Genomic DNA, 16,981 nt, shown 5'->3' on the forward strand with positions numbered 1-16,981 from the left:
ACTACCCCTTGCGCTGGTAACTGTTAGTCGAGCCATGTCTTGCAAGAAGACACCTCAAGAATGGAGGTATGCAGCTAATTTGTTAAGGAACTCAGCATCTAAATTTGCAGGTATGGGGACAAAAGTGTATCCTCTTTTAAAGGTCAGTTATGATAGTTTGCCTAGTGACAAAATTAGATCTTGTCTTTTATATTGTAGTTTATATCCAGAAGATTTTCAGATTAATACACAGGATTTGATAGTGTTTGATTGGTGAGGGTTTTTTGGATGACTCTAATAGAAGTGAAGTATATGACCAGGGATATTATATTATCGGTATCCTTGTTTATGCATGTTTATTGGAAGAAGAAAAAGATAAAAGAGGAAATTATTTTGTAAAATTGCATAATGTGATGCGTGTCGTGGTTTTATGGATAGCCAGAGAATGGGAGATTAGCTCCCTATCACCATTTGCCGCCCGTGACCTCCCTCTGCCGCCGCAAGTCGGTCACCACTTCTCCCATTAACTTTTAGACAATTGTTTTGGTTATCATTAGGTTTGTTCTGGGGTTTTTTCAAATGGGTGTTTAGTATTTTATTCGTTAGACAAGTGTTTTGTTTGATTTTATTTCATTAATCATGATTTGTAAGCTTGTAGTTGTTTAATGGTGTTCATGTTGTTTTGAAGAATCTGAAGTCCAGATTTGCTTTTGTGTTAAAGGATGTGAACGTGAGTTTAGTTTTTTGTTAGACTTTCTTCGAACAGTTGGCGTGCCAACCTTCGAAGTTGCAGATTGTGAGCACCGGCGACCGGAAATCAATCAATACACACAACAAAACCACTTCCACAATTAAAATCCAATCCAAACAGCCATCAAAAACTCAAAAATCTTAAACCCCAAGTCTTCCAAATGGCGAAATCCTAAATGGTGGGGGCGACACCAGTGGACAATTGGTGTCGGGGAGGATAGGGCTTTTGGAGGTGGGAGGTCGGTGAGATGATTGGTGATCATAGAGAGATTTCCGACGTGGGAGCAGTCAAAAAAGGGCAAAAATCGTGCAACGAGGTGGTGGCAGTGACAGTGGCTGGTATGAAGAAGAAGATGATGAAAGGATGATTTAGTAATAACACTATGAGCAATTGTGTCAATACTTAACTCTCATTAACGCGTTATTTTAAATGTGGGAATCTGGAATAAATGAAACCGAGTGTTACACTTGCCATTTCGCTAGTCTTTGGGTGGGAACATATCGTTTACTCTTTATTTGATCATATCAATTTAACTGATATGTTTTTAAGTCACATATTAATCAGACCACGTGTAAAAGTCTAAAAGAGAATATACTTAATTGTGTTATGTAGGTTATTGATTGATTACTTACATGTTCTGTTAATTTCCTTTGTTTAATAGTACAACAACCAGTAGCCATTCTTTCAATTAACATTTCATGAGTTCCCTCTACTTAAAGAGTTGCATTAGAGGTCCATCCCTTCTCAATTTTCAAAGGTTTGATTATTTCTCTCATTTCTTCAATACCTTGTCGGCCTAGTTTACGAACACCTAAAATTTGTAGTAATTTGGATTAAATGAATGGTTTATTAAACAGAGAAAGGAAGGAATCAATTTACAAATCTTTACAACACAGTAGATACAGCTTTTGGACAGTATTGCACTTTTATGTGACTAGTACAGAAGACAAGCTAGACAAGGCATATGCAGCCTTTTGAAGGCCAACCTCCTGCAGTGATACATTCTGCTTTATCATCAGTAGTCAGATTAATCTTGACAGCATGAACCTTCAGTTGGTAATTAATTATGGCATAGACTTTGTATCTTGTACTCTAAAGTCTGCGTTGCAAAGATTTGTAAAGAAGTAATCCAATTCTTCCTTTCTGTGCCCAATAAACCATCAATTATTCCAGAGGAGCTACACCACAAAGTTTGATATTCAAAATGGGACTGTGTTGCAGAGGATATAGTTTTAGCTGTGGCACAAGTGACCAGATTTTGCACTTTTACTTGCCTGATTATTGGGTTAGTTAGCTTCTCCTCAGCTGCAAGTCTTGTTTTAAAGTAGTAATCCAACACTTGTTTTCTCTCTCCAGTAAAACATCAATTATTATTCCAAATTAATAAGAAATTTAAAGTTCATCATGTAAACTAGAGCTACAGAGTATTGAAGACAAACCTTTCACACATGGAAGAGAAACACGCGAGGTCGCTTAAGCTATCTCAACTCTATATATCAACCTTAAAGATGCAGAGTTTTGCATCATAAACCCACACTGCATCTTCAAATAGAACAACCACGCTTATTATTGATCAAACGGTGGAGCCCCCTTGAATTTGGGAATTGATTCTGGAACCTCTCCAACAAATTGTATTGCTTACTGTTTGATATCTTCGGATTTCCACGTGCTTAATCTGACCTTATATTTCTCAAGTGTTATTTACAGTTACAGTGGTTTTGGCGGGCAATGGTAAATTCAAATTGTTTTGACGAGAGAACCAACACTTCTAAACTTTGAAATTCACTCATTATTGTCACCTCTTTCGTCGTGGTTCTAATAGTTAGTTGAGAGATTCTGGCAATATTCCGGCCCGTTCTGATGGAGACCAAACTTTATCAAATTCCGGCAATATTGTCATCAGTATAAAGTGTTCTATTAAAGCTTGATTTCTTTTTAACTGAGTTAATGTGTTAAAAAGTGATTTAGTTTTTATTTTATATAAATTTAATAGGCATCAATCAACTATCAAGTGATTTGTGGTACCACATCAACAATATAAGGTGTCAACACTGATGTAGTCTAGATTTTCTCGTATCATTATATATTATCATCCATTTGCTAAAGAACTATTTAATTTAATGGATATTACTAATATTTTCAAAAATTATTACAAACAGTTTATTATGAGGTTTTTGATAATTTAAAAGAGGTTTTCAACAATTTAATTAATCTTTTGGAAGTCTGAATACTTTTCAAAAATCTGTGTTATTAAAATCAATATTTTTGTTCTATCATACTCTCCTTATCTATTCTTTTAATAATAAAATGAAAAGGCATATATTTCGTAGAAGAATAACCTTTTCCATATGATTATAAATTTATAATTATTGAACAGAGTGATACTAGGTTTTACACCTTAATCCCAACTCTTATGACAGAAAAAGAAATATAAATTAACATGACATAATCATAATTCGTAACCAATAATTCAAAAATAAATCGAACAATCATTTTATAAAATCCGTATATCAGTTCTACGTTGAATGAATATACTTCAAAAAAGACTTAAATAACTGACATGACTTGCCATGATTCAACAGCTACACAGAAGTCCGTCTTACTAGAAGACTTTTCGCTTGCGCTCTAAGTCTAAACAAATTTATTAAGAAATACCAACAAGTTACACAAGAAGAAAAAGACAGATTTTGGTAAACATTCAAAAAAAAAAAAAAATTATGCATTTCAGCTTTCTCTAATTTCATCTATGTAAAAAATAAACAAAGATTACATGGCATCATGCACAAAAGGTATAAACAAATGATTTTGGGTAACTCTATAAGCTTTTCGTTTCTATAAAAGTGATATCTAAGAACAAACATTGATAACTTGATGGTGAAAAAAAATATACTCCTTATGCCTGTGCGGTTTGATGGAAACTTTGACATGCGGTGCTCGATATACGAGTTCTGGAGGGAACAAGACCAATTATAAACTGTCGCTCAATGCCATATGAAATGACACCTAGTATGGGGAAATCATGACCCTGAAGTAAACATAAGAGTTATTTAATAAAATCGCTTCAATGATGCATTTATTTCATCTAAGATTATGTGTAGTTCTGCATGCAAAACCCATAAAATTAAAACAGTAGTAGCAACAGGATCCCACAACTCAATTTGGAAAAGTCAACAATCACACAAACAGTGTATGAATCCAAAACACTATACATTTGGTTCCGTTAGGCTTAAATGTTTGTGCACATGCACATGCAGATGCACGTGTTCATGTATGTGTCAGACTGACAGAAGATCCCGTTAACCTGGATGAGATGTTGGATATAAAGTAATGGTATTAACAATTATAATTACCAAGTGAAGAGCTCTATCTTGGAGCTTCCACTGATGTAACAAAGACATGAATACTGAATTACTATCAACTCATCAAGATAGACATATATCCTAACTCAATTTCCAAGAAAATTGAAATATAAGTTCACATTATAATGAAAGAAAACATGAGGATGCGAGAAGCTTTAATCTAAAACATCAATGGCTAGGAAAAACAGGGAACGGAAAAATCACTGAGAGAACAAAATATAGAAGTTTGTGGGACAGAGAAAGTTCATCAGTTCACTTCTCCATACTTCATCCAACATTAAATCAAGAAAAGACATTGACCGAGGGGGGTTGAGTTCACAGGCGCTGCTTTTGTGTGGTGTAACAATGAATATAACAAAGGCACAACAATTGTAAAAAGAATTTGAAATTTATTCGGAGAATCTTGTATCAATCAACAGGAAGGTTGAACAATCAAAACAGAACGAGGAAGAAACTATGTTTGTGTACACATGCGCATGTGTACACAAACATAGTTTCTTCCTCGTTCTGTTTTGATTGTTCAACCTTCCTGGCGCATGTGTGTGTGTGTGCACCTTTAATCTAGACAGAAGTGGAAAGGCATACTAAGGAAAAAGAAAGAAACGCCAAAAAAGTATAAACAGCTTAAAACTGTAAGCACACAGAAGTTATAGCTGCTTACATAAAGAACCATAGAATGCACATACTTCCACATTAATAAAGGCCTAACATTCTTAGCTCTGTGATATGGCTCTGATCAAGCTCCGGGATATTTTTATTATTTTCTCGGTCCTCCACCACATATTCCTGACATCATGAAATACATGAATCCATCAAATGAAATGATATATTAAGAGTTCACTACTTTGAGGTTAACGAATTAAAACACACAACAAATTCTGACTCCATAAAGAAAATTCAGGAAATAGGAACAACAGACCCTCCATGTCAAGAAAACAACACAAACTAATCAGAATAGTAGGGAAGTCTTATTTTAAAACTTAAGAATAATCCCACCCCACAACAAAATTGAAATATTATGATGATATATCTTAACTACAGGAAGTCACTGCTCAAAAGAGTAATCCAAGTCACTGCTCAAAAGAGTAATCCCGATCAGTATTGCTTTTCAAATTTGTTTTCAGAAAACGAATTATCCTGAAAATATATTCGGCATCATTTTCTAAAAATAATTTTTTTAAAACAAAAACAATTAAAATACATTCAACGTCTTTTGAAAATGATAATTAATGTATGTCTTATTAAACTCTAAATAATATTATAATCACTTGCAAAAAAAAAAATAATAATAATAATAATAATAATAATAAGAGTATACATCACTTAAAAATGTTATCTGGTTTTGAAAAATAAATTCAAAAAATGATGAGAACAACTTAAATATTGTTCTCACCTTTTTCCAGAAGTTATAAAATGGTTTTTCCACTTACATAAAAAAGGCTTTTTAAAATGGAACGTTAATCTAATTTTCTAAAATTTAGGAAACAGAATCATTTTGCCAAAACAGAAACCTAAGACCTGAACAACCAGTTGTTTTCTCACTTAACTACAATCAATACATGTTCCAATGAGGGCATATCCCAATAAAGTTCTACTTCCAACCTGTTTTGTTAGGAAATGTAAGATACCTTCGTTAGTTCTTGTTTGGCCAGAACATGGTAGTGTCGTTCACTGATCCTCTGTCCACATATTATGGCTATGAAGAAACCGTAGAGCAAACCCACCAAAACAATAGCTAAACCTGACAATAAAACAACATAATATAGCTTTAAATTAGCATTTAACAATATAATAGGTTCTATAATGAGAAGTGCATGCCATGTATATGCATTCGTGCAAGTTTTCAGACAAAACAAAAAGACGAAACCATACAAGACAAAATAAGGGTCACCAGTTAAAATATTGGAGGAAACTGATTAAGTATTGTAATGAGTTAAACAAACTACAGAACTAATGTAATATAACGGGACAAGCACATGAACCATAGGCTAAGTATGAGCACAACCAAAAGTATTGTCCATGTTAGTATTGAGAAGTTCAATCTGAATTTATGGTATGTGTGTGAAAAACTAATAAGAAATAGGGCCTGGATGAGTCATTTCAAGTACAAGGAAAACCTTCCAAGAAAGCATAAAATATGTCATTCTAATTTAAAAAATCCATACCTAAAAGATATAAATATCATCATACATAGTACTTCCGAGTCATTCTCATCTAAAATATCAAGTTAGTCTCAAGTTAGTCTAACTTTGGATGACAAGAACTGAAAAAGTTACAATTGGTCATATTTTACAGTTGTATGGCCTTTTACTAAACTCAACAAGAAGCAATGCCTCGAGAAAGTCATTGCAGAAAGAAAATACCTCATATGAAGCATAGAATAAACCTTTTTTACAGAACAGGGAAAAAAAATTATGAAGCAATACCTTAAGAGAACTGGGAAAGGAAAAACAAGAGAAGAAAAGAGATCCACAACTTAATATATGTTCTAATCTGAAAACTACTATATCGGTGATTGATGAGAAAGCTGATAATAAAAGAGTTCAAATGGTGAAAGAAATTCCTGATAAATGTTTTATTGCTATTTAATGACAATTCTATAACACAAAGAATTCAGTTGTCAAACATGATACCAAGCTCCAACTAAAAGCAAATAAGTTTGTGCCATCACGCATAGGGTTTTTCAAGGAACTGCCGACCTATACTAGATGCCTTAATCAATTAGCCTACTTTTATGCTTTCTCTCACAATCTTATATTGATTTATTGATTTAATGGCTTTGCCAAGTTTGATGAGGAATGATCCAACTCCAGTTCTGCTGTTGCCTTTTAAGCCATAGCCCCAAGTGCTCCTACCTTTGGTGCTTCTCTCTTCAAAACAATTCTTCTCTCTCCCATGTCCCAGACCAACTCACTTTCTTTAAACAATAACAAAATAAGTGTTGTTCAAAAAGTATTTAGGGGCATCCCAATTTTCCCTTGCAGTAAAAGCTTCCTGAACAGGTAATTATTCATGTCTCTCCTCTATGTCCTAGTCTAGTGATCACTTGTGAATTTAAGTTTAGCTATATTAATGTTTACTAGAGAATTCAATAGGCTATTTTAATGTTTCAAAAAATCTCCTTAAAACGTCCAATCTTTTGCTGTTAGATTCTGTTAGACCTCCCATACATAAGGTCTATAAATCCAAGGGCAAAAGAAGGGATAAGAATAAAGAGGTGCTGGGTATGAGTTTGTTTTCAGGGGTTGAGGTGTGCAATAAAAGTTGTTAGGATTTTGGAGTCTGTTATGAGTCTGGACAGGTGGCTGGACAGGTGGCTGTCAATTCTGTTACAGAAGGGAATAACTAGCTTATAAATGGGAGAGAGAGTGGAGGGTAGGGAAAAGAGTTTATATTCTGGAAATTGGGTGGGAGGTTCCCAGCTCCTCAAATTGCTGGGATCTATCGGTTTTCTAATTGCATTTGTTCTGTTCTTTCATTCAGTATCTATTAATACAATCTGCCATTCGTATTACTTTGGCCTATTGCCTTGTGTGTGTGTGTTGGTTGCCGTGAGTTTCTGTGTTACAGGAGGGTTCCAACAGTTTGGTATTAGAGCAGGGAGTGGTCAAGTCGAAGATGGAGGGTAGAATGGAAAACGTGGAAAAAGAGATGAAGGCTGTGCAGGAGGATATGAGTTCAGTAAAAACAGATGTGGGAAGTCTTAAGGAGTACTTGATTGAGATGAGGGAATTGATGAGATTAAGAGAGGAGAGGGATGAGAGGGATGAGAAACGAAACCATGAAAAAGAGAGACCTCACTCCAACGACGAGAAAACAGAATCCGGGAATGGCCGAGAACCGGAACAAGAAACAAGCGGGGAAAGTGGGAAGGAAGAGAAGAAAGGCCGGAAACTGGAATTACCAATTTTCAGTGGAGAAGATCCCTTCGGTTGGACTTTTCGCGCCGATCGATACTTCACTCTCAATAAATTTGGATCATCAGAGATGGTGGAAGCCGCGGCAGTCTGTATGGAGGGTAGAGCATTGAATTGGTACCAATGGATGGAAGGGAGAGAACCTTTCAAAACATGGGATGAGTTCAAGGCTGCTCTAATCACCAGATTCCGGCCATCATTCCAAGGCTCTACGCATGAGGCACTGGTGGCGCTGAAACAACACTCCACCGTGACTGAATATAGAGAGGAGTTTGAGTCCCATACAGCACCATTGAAGGACTTAGGGGAAGAGATATTGATGGGAGTTTTTATTAATGGGCTTAGAGAGGAAATACGGGCTGAGCTGAGAGTGTTAAGGCCCAGTTCACTGCAAGAAGTAATTGAGCAGGCCCATCGCGTGGAGGAGAAAAACTGGATCATGGATAAGTGTCGGCCCAAATCATTCAAGGCCCAAGGATCCAGGGAAGGCTACTCACGCGTTTCCTACAGCCCGAATCCAAATCGGCCCACATGGTGGTCCAATCCAGCGAAAGCACCCAGCAACCCAGATCCGACCCGACCCGACCCGCCTAGTGGCCCAACGCAACAAAACCTCCATATCCAAGCCAGATCGCATCTTCGCGCACACCCGAAAGGAAAGAGAGATCACCGAAAATGGCCAACGCGAGTTTCCGAGGGGGTTTCCGGCGTTTGTCTGAAGCCGATATCCAATACAAGAGAGAAAGGGGGTTGTGCTTCCAATGTGACGAAAAATTTGGCCCCAATCACTGCTGTCGGAGCAAATCATTGCAGATACTGCTGGTGTTAGATGACGACAAATCTGAGAAGAACGAAAACCCACCAGAAAATGAAGAAAATCACAGTCAAGAGGGAAACGACTTAGCTCTGTCCATGAACTCCATCGTGGGTTTAACGTCAGACAAGACTTTGAAGGTAAAGGGTCAGATTAGGGGTTCAGAGGTGGTGGTGTTGGTTGACAGTGGGGCGTCACACAACTTTATTTCTCTGGAGTTGGTTGAAAGGCTTGGAATTGCAGTAGAAAAAGGGAAAATGTTTGGGGTAATGGTGGGAAATGGCGTAACTGTGAAAGGAGAAGGGGTATGTCGGCAGATTACTCTGGATGTGCAAGGGATTCAGATTAAGCAGGATTTCTTTCCCTTTGAACTCAGGGGAGCTGACATCGTTCTGGGTATCACATGGTTGAGCTCATTAGGGAACGTCTGGGCTAACTGGAAGAAGTTGACGATGAGTTTTGAGGTGGATGGGATCATATTTAGTTTACAAGGGGACCCTTCCTTGGTGAAGGCAGTTGTCTCCCTGAAGTCCATGTTTCGGACCGTCAACCACAATGGGGGAGGAATTCTGGTGGAATGTTACTCACTGGGGAGAGTTGTCACGACCACAAAGGAAGAAGTCAGTCCAAGAGTTCAAGCAGTTTTAGATCAATTTAGACACCTTTTTGACCAACCCACCAAACTCCCTCCACACCGTACCCATGACCACGCCATAAACCTTAAAGAAGGAGCACCAGTCCCTAACATCCGTCCTTATCGGTACAATTATTTTCAAAAATATGAGATTGAGAAGTTGGTGGAAGAAATGTTAGCTGCCCGTATCATTCAGCCCAGCACCAGCCCGTTCGCCAGCCCGGTATTGTTAGTTAAGAAAAAAGACGGAAGTTGGAGGTTTTGCGTTGACTACAGGGCTCTTAACGACATAACAACTCCTGACAAATTCCCAATTCCCACCATTGAAGAGCTGCTGGATAAATTAGCAGAGGCAACTATTTTCTCTAAACTCGATCTTCGATCCGGATACCACCAGATCAGAATCAGGGACACAGATATTCCCAAGACAGCCTTTCGAACACATGACGGGCACTACGAGTTTCTGGTTATGCCGTTCGGCTTGACCAATGCTCCCTCGACATTTCAGTCTCTGATGAATAGCATATTTAAACAAGTTCTGCGTAAGTTTGTGCTTGTTTTTTTTGATGATATTCTGATTTACAGCCCCGACTTGGAATCCCACATCAAGCACCTGCGGCACACTTTTAGGATTCTGGATGAAAACAAATTGGTTGGAAATTTTAAAAAATGTTTGTTTGGACATCAGAAGCTGGAATATCTGGGGCACCTAATTTCAGCCAATGGGGTCGAGGCAGATCCGCAGAAAATTGCCGCTATGGTTTCTTGGCCCACACCCACCAATGTGAAGAGTCTTCGTGGTTTTTTGGGATTAACAGTTTATTATCGCAGGTTTGTAAAGGGATACGGCAGCATCGCCCAGCCACTCACAAAACTACTGAAGAAAAATTCTTTCAGTTAGGACCAAGAAGCACAACAGGCCTTTCAGACCTTAAAAGATGCCATGACTTCAGTACCTGTTCTAGCAGCTCCGGATTTCAACTCTCCATTCGAGATTCACACAGACGCCTTGGGCTACGGAATGGGGGCTGTCTTAGTTCAGAACAAAAGGCCCGTAGCTTACCTAAGTAAGGCCTTCTCCCCTCAAGCTAAATAGAAATCAGTTTATGAAAGAGAGTTAATGGCCGTCGTGTTTGCGGTACACAAATGGAGTCCGTACCTATTGGGCAGGAAGTTTATCATACGCACAGACCAGCGTAGCCTCCAGTTCCTCAAAGATCAGCGGATTAAAACCCCAGAACAGCAAAAATGGGTGTCCAAATTAATGGGGTTTTCGTTCGATATTCACTACTGGCCAAGAACCACTAATAAGGTTGCTGATGCTTTATCCCGACGAGAAGAAGAACCAGAATTATCATCCTTGTCAATGAGTCAGTTTACAGAATTTGAAGAGTTGGCAAATGAAGCTCATCAAGACCCCAAGCTTAGACAGATGATTCAGGATTTGGTTGTAGCACCCAATAGCCGACCAAACTACAGACTTCGCCATGGCTGTTTATAGTATAAGGACAGACTGGTTCTGCCAAAAAGCTCTCGGTTCATCCAGAAATTGCTTGCTGAATTTCACTCCAGCCCAACTGGTGGTCATTTTGGCTTCTTCCGAACATATAAAAGGGTAGCCAATATCGCTTATTGGGTAGGCATGAAGACGGATATCCAAAACTTTGTTAAAATCTGCACCATATGTCAAGTCAATAAACACTCAGCTTTGAAACCAGCCGGATTACTTCAGCCTCTTCCAATACCCATGCAAGCATTTGATGACTTGACAATGGACTTCATTGGAGGACTTCCACGGGCCAAGGGGTTCAATACCATTCTGGTTGTAGTTGACCGCTTGACCAAATATGGCCATTTTCTGCTCTTATCGCACCCTTATACCGCTAAGGAGGTGGCCCTAATATTCATGAAAGAAATAGTGAAGCTTCACGGGTTCCCTCAATCCATCATTACCGACAGAGACAGACTTTTCATGAGTCAATTTTGGCAAGAGATTTTCAGGGTATCCGGGACAGCTTTGAAGTTTAGCTCAGCTTATCACCCTCAAACGGATGGTCAATCCGAAGTGGTAAACAGGTGTGTGGAGGCATATCTTCGCTGTTTTGTAGCTCACAGCCCCGTCAATGGCCGAATTGGTTGCCATGGGCTGAATTTTGGTACAATACGACATATCATCGCTCTACCAAGATGACACCGTTCAAAGCCTTGTATGGCCGTGACCCCCCGGTTCTCCTGAAGTTCACAGACTACCCTTCCCAGGTTGATGAAGTAAACCAACAGATCAGTGAGCGAAATGCCATCATGCAAGACCTTAAACACAACCTAGAAGTAGCACAAGATCACATGAAAACACAAGCAGACCGACATCGCAAGAATGTGCAGTTCTCTCCAAGAGATCATGTGTACCTTCGACTACAGCCTTACAGATTTAAATCTCTGGCCACAAGGTTGAATGAAAAACTGAGTCCTAGGTTCTATGGACCTTTCCGAATCTTGGATAAAATCGGTCGGGTAGCTTACAGGTTAGAACTACCCCCAACAGCCCGCATTCACCCTGTCTTTCACGTATCTCAGCTAAAACACAGCCTACATAGCTCAGTTCCTGTACAGCCTCTACCTCCCTGTCTCACCGAGGACTTGGAACTGCAAGTTCAGCCAGCTGAGGTGCTGGATGTGAGGTCTCTTATAGATGGCACTACAGAGGTTCTCATTCGATGGCACGATCTGCCCACTTTCGATGCCACATGGGAACCCTTTGATGTGATAAACAGTCAATTTCCTCAATTTCACCTTGAGGACAAGGTGGTACTTCGAGGGGCGGGTATTGTTAGACCTCCCATACATAAGGTCTATAAATCCAAGGGCAAAAGAAGGAATAAGAATAAAGAGGTGCTGGTTATGAGTTTGTTTTCAGGGGTTGAGGTGTGCAATAAAAGTTGTTAGGATTTTGGAGTCTGTTATGAGTCTGGACAGGTGGCTGGATAGGTGGCTGTCAATTCTGTTACAGAAGGGAATAACTAGATTATAAATGGGAGAGAGAGTGGAGGGTAGGGAAAAGAGTTTATATTCTGGAAATTGGGTGGGAGGTTCCCAGCTCCTCGAATTGCTGGGATCTATCGGTTTTCTAATTACATTTGTTCTGATCTTTCATTCAGTATCTATTAATACAATCTGCCATTCGTATTACTTTGGCCTATTGCCTTGTGTGTGTGTGTGTGTTGGTTGCCGTGAGTTTCTGTGTTACAGGAGGGTTCCAACAGATTCCATTATATAACTTGGATTCAGATCAACAAGTACATTAATATATATGGTGATGTAATTTTCTTCCTTGTCTTATCAAATTTATCCAGTCAACCACAAAGCCTCCATGGAAACCGTAATACATGATTATCAACTTGCTAAAACAAAATCTAACCACCATTTTCCCAATTGAAAACCCTACTCTTGACCACACATATCACAGTAACAAAAACTGCAAGCAGGATTTATTTTCCTCGAATCTAAAGATCTGATACACTTAAGATAGTGCAGCCAACAGCTAAGACAAGTCTGTTAGAGATGACCAAAGCAGTTTTAGTGCATAGAAGCCCAAAAAGAGCAATGAGCTTGACCCTTCAGGCTACTAGAACTCTCAACCATAGTACAGTGTAGGCTGGTCCACTGACTTTTAAAAATAAAAAAAATAAAAAAACAGGAAAAATAAAAACTCAATGTCAAATCTTTTTCCTCAGAATCCCAAACAAGGTAAAAGATCATGGCAGTGGCTCCTCGTTCAAAACATGTGTCAGATTACATTCTGGTCAGAGAGAAAAAAGAAAATAATAAAAATACTCTTTGACAGCCTCACGTACTTGTAACCAAAACCAATAAAAGAGGAACAACAAGGAAAAAGATATGTGAATCAACAACAATCATTAATATAGATGACGTGTTTGGCGCAAAAACACTATGCCAAACACTGAATTTTGTTACAAATATACAGACAGTTGATTTTACTCTTACATACATAAATGTGTGCATACACATGTACACACAATAACTATAATTTATACAAGAGGTATTCACTATCAAGCATTTTTGTCCCATGTGAACTTACGTGTGTCATCTATATGTTTGGATGCAGAAAGAGAGAAAAATCAGTAAGAGGTGCAAACATACCAGCCATAATATAAAACCCATAAGGATGCTCATCATAACCAAACATTTCTCTTAGTTCCTCCCCATAAAATTTGTACACCAGCACCGCCAACAATGCCACAATCTGTAAAGAGTTCTATTAAGTTGCATGTAAATTCTAATAGGGCAGACTTCACAAATCAATTCACATTAGAGGCAAAGTGTCTAGCACAATTACCTAATAGATAAATTCCTTTTACCGAGAAATTAAATTCATACAGAAACACTCAGGATTTCGAAATGTTAACAGTAGCGTATGGATCTTCAAGAAGGAGAGAAAAAAAAAAGTAATATTGAAACAGAAGTGTTCTTAAAATATTAAGAAATAAACATATAGCACTTTGCATCTTTAATTGGAGAATGCGTACCATACCAACCTAATCCTGATAAGCTCTAAATATAAACCTTTTTACTTCATTTTATATCTAATGCAGCTTCCCTGGCCGTCCATTGTGATAAAAATATTGCCTCAAATATAACCTCGATTTTGGCTACATTGAGTTGTTGACTCTATCGCCAAAACAATCATTTTAACTTATATAACTTTTACTTTACTAATATAGTGAGAAATTTTGTTTCTCACATGATTAATGGATTAATTAGCTACTTAGAAAGAAAGAAAATTTTGCTACCACAGTCTTTTCATTAATGCATTTAAGCAGTTGGTTGACAATTTTAAAAACTATAAAATATCAACAAGAAAAACACAGGAAATTTTCCAGAAGGAGAATTAACACTATTCTAGTTAAACAATAGAAATAAATTCAAGCTCCAGAGTAAATGTTCACAACAAGATTTGCACCAAATACAATGAGGAAAAATGCCCATAAACTTACAGAAAAAATCTTTTTACAATTTCCCTCCTAGACAAGATTAAGATATATTCTGATATTGAATCTATATTATATTTCTATTGGATTTTTGCATGATCTCCAGTATGACTTTTTGTTTACTTATTAACTCACAAAAACTTTAGACAAGATAAGAGCTCACTACATCGTAACACTTTTACTAGAATACAACCTCCACTACTCACTTGCCTTTAGCATCTTAATGGTCATTCAGGGGGAAAAAGGTGAAAAGAGATTGCTTGCTTAATTGATTTCCATTTACAGTAATTTATGAAATTATCCAGAGGACAATCCAAAACTAATCAGCCACAGGAATGCTTTCTATTGTGGCTACATAACTCTGGATTATGTTTACAGGGCAATAAATGCATGCTAACTCCAATAAATAAATGGAATTGCTAAACTCCATATGATAATAACAGTATTTCCAACAGTAATACTGTGTACGCTATAGACCGTCGGGAAAAATCAATATAACATGTGCTACATTAGAAGTCATATCATTCATTTTTTATCATAGCTAGCACAACCAATTATCAACTAAAACACTGTCTAGAGCAAAACATTGATATACAGAAACTTAAATCACCCATTATCCTACCAGCTGAACAACGATAAAAATGAATGCATGGTCCCTAGCAACAAGGAACTGAAATTTCAATCTCAACCACCAGCGGTCAGCTGGAACATTAGCACGTAATAGGAACGCTACCCTGCACTCTGTACAGTGAGAAAAAGCAAAACCTTCCTGAAACAACAAAGGAAGCGATAAAATAGTATTAATCCTCAGAGCAAATACAGCAATCTTTTGTTTCTCAATCAGTACTCACTTTAGTTGACCTCCAATGATCAAGACATGATCTATGCACATACTTTTGAGTGCCTCTACAATTGCATGGTGCAATCAAGTCTTCTCCTACAAATATAAAAAATGAAAATTAGTAAACAATTACCAATACAAGTGCATCAAGACAACAATATTTATGGTTAGTGTTCTGAAATAAACATAAGAAACAAAAAAAATACCAAGAAAAATAGGGAGTAAAGACCTCCAATATCGAAACATATACGACATTGTGGTTGGTCGGCATTCACCAGATGGCTAGTTTCATCGACATAAAGATCGTGTACATCAGCAACAACAACACAATCCCCTCTAACAGCTGTAATTTCAGACGAAGACGACGAAGAAGAAGATACAGAAGAAGATTCTTCCGATCTTTGCAAACTCTCAGACTGAGACAAGATAGGTTCACTTTCTGAAACATCTTCGTTATGACTATCACTTGACACTAATTGCATTGCGAAAATTATCAAATCAAAATGTGAAATTCATGCAGCAAAAGCAATAGTTCCTACTGACAATATCAACAAAAGCTAGAACCTGCAAAATAGGAGAAAATACTACTAAGCTCAACAATTCACTCGTTAAATAATATCAATAAACACTATTAAGCTCAACAAATGATAAAAATACTCGAACTATTCGAATCAAATCTAGCTAAATTACTCACGAAACAACAACATTATATCTAAAATTCTCAATTATCTCAAATTTATCAAACAACACGAATTGCGAATCAAAATTAAAGAAAAAAAGTCAGAAATTGATCAAACGCTCACCTGACATTCAACAGAAGCCTCAAAACGAAACGTTTTCACAGTTCTCTGCACGATTTCACAACAAAATAAAGCAAAATTAAACAGGTCTCTAGGTTTTCTTTCGAAATTGATAGCAGCTGAAAACTAAGAGCTCTGTGTGGAAAATAAAAGACCAAATTTTAATTAAAAAAATTAAGGAAAATTATGATGTAAATCCACATATAATATTAAAATAACCAGAACTTCTCCAGAGAGTGCTTGTTACGAATACTAGAAGACAGACCAGTGGTTATATTCCACGTAAGCTAAAAATGGAGATGAGTTAACCCTAGTGTATGATGTTTGGTGACCAGCATGTGAGAGTAGGCATGTCAAGACAAGAGTTACGTAAGATTTGTCATGACGTGGCGCGGGTGCATCTCCTATGAATTATATGAATCATCCCAGGTAAGACTTTCTGATGAAAAGGCCACCCAGTTTAATACGATAATAAAAAAAAAATTGAAGTTTTTATAATAATAAAATTTTATTATAATAGTGTCAGAAATTAATAAATATTTGTTAAAATGTATTTTATTATTTATTCTAATACTTAAAATTTAATAATAATAAATTTTTGGATGTTTTCGTGATAAAATGTTATTAACTTTTTATTAAATTAAATTATAAAAAAAAAAATGATTTGAAAGTATGTTGTCAAATGGACTGCCAGCAAATATCCATTAATGGGCTTGGTATCCAGCTCGATTTGGCAAGGTTATAAAGTGTGTTGGGCTGAATTGGACGGCTTGAATGTTTGGTTATTTGGCACTGCCACGTATGATAATGGACTTTCAAATGCCCTTTGAGTTTCAACAGGTGAATAACAATAACCACCCGTCAGGTTTCAAAAATTAAA

At 37.3% G+C, this 16,981-nt stretch overlaps 1 protein-coding gene across 2 annotated transcripts; it reads right to left on the minus strand.

Moving 5' to 3' along the window:
* Nucleotides 1–2,398: 2,398 nt before the first annotated feature.
* Nucleotides 2,399–16,241, minus strand: LOC116130628 (E3 ubiquitin-protein ligase MARCH8). 2 transcript variants are annotated; one of them, XM_031416364.1, is made up of 8 exons: nt 16,105–16,241; nt 15,531–15,865; nt 15,312–15,397; nt 15,083–15,229; nt 13,613–13,715; nt 5,718–5,830; nt 4,776–4,875; nt 2,399–3,755 (listed from the first exon to the last, which is right to left on the minus strand). In XM_031416364.1, the coding sequence occupies exons 2-7, from the start codon at nt 15,781–15,783 to the stop codon at nt 4,783–4,785; spliced, it is 795 nt and encodes a 264-aa protein (XP_031272224.1). In that variant the 5' UTR covers nt 15,784–15,865; nt 16,105–16,241; the 3' UTR covers nt 2,399–3,755; nt 4,776–4,782. The 2 variants fall into 2 exon arrangements, with proteins under 2 accessions (XP_031272224.1, XP_031272223.1); XM_031416363.1 differs by having other exon boundaries at nt 4,751–4,875.
* Between the last annotated feature and the right edge of the window lie 740 nt (nt 16,242–16,981).

Source organism: Pistacia vera, unplaced genomic scaffold (assembly GCF_008641045.1).
Source record: "Pistacia vera cultivar Batoury unplaced genomic scaffold, PisVer_v2 Contig223, whole genome shotgun sequence".
Lineage (NCBI taxonomy): Eukaryota > Viridiplantae > Streptophyta > Magnoliopsida > Sapindales > Anacardiaceae > Pistacia > Pistacia vera.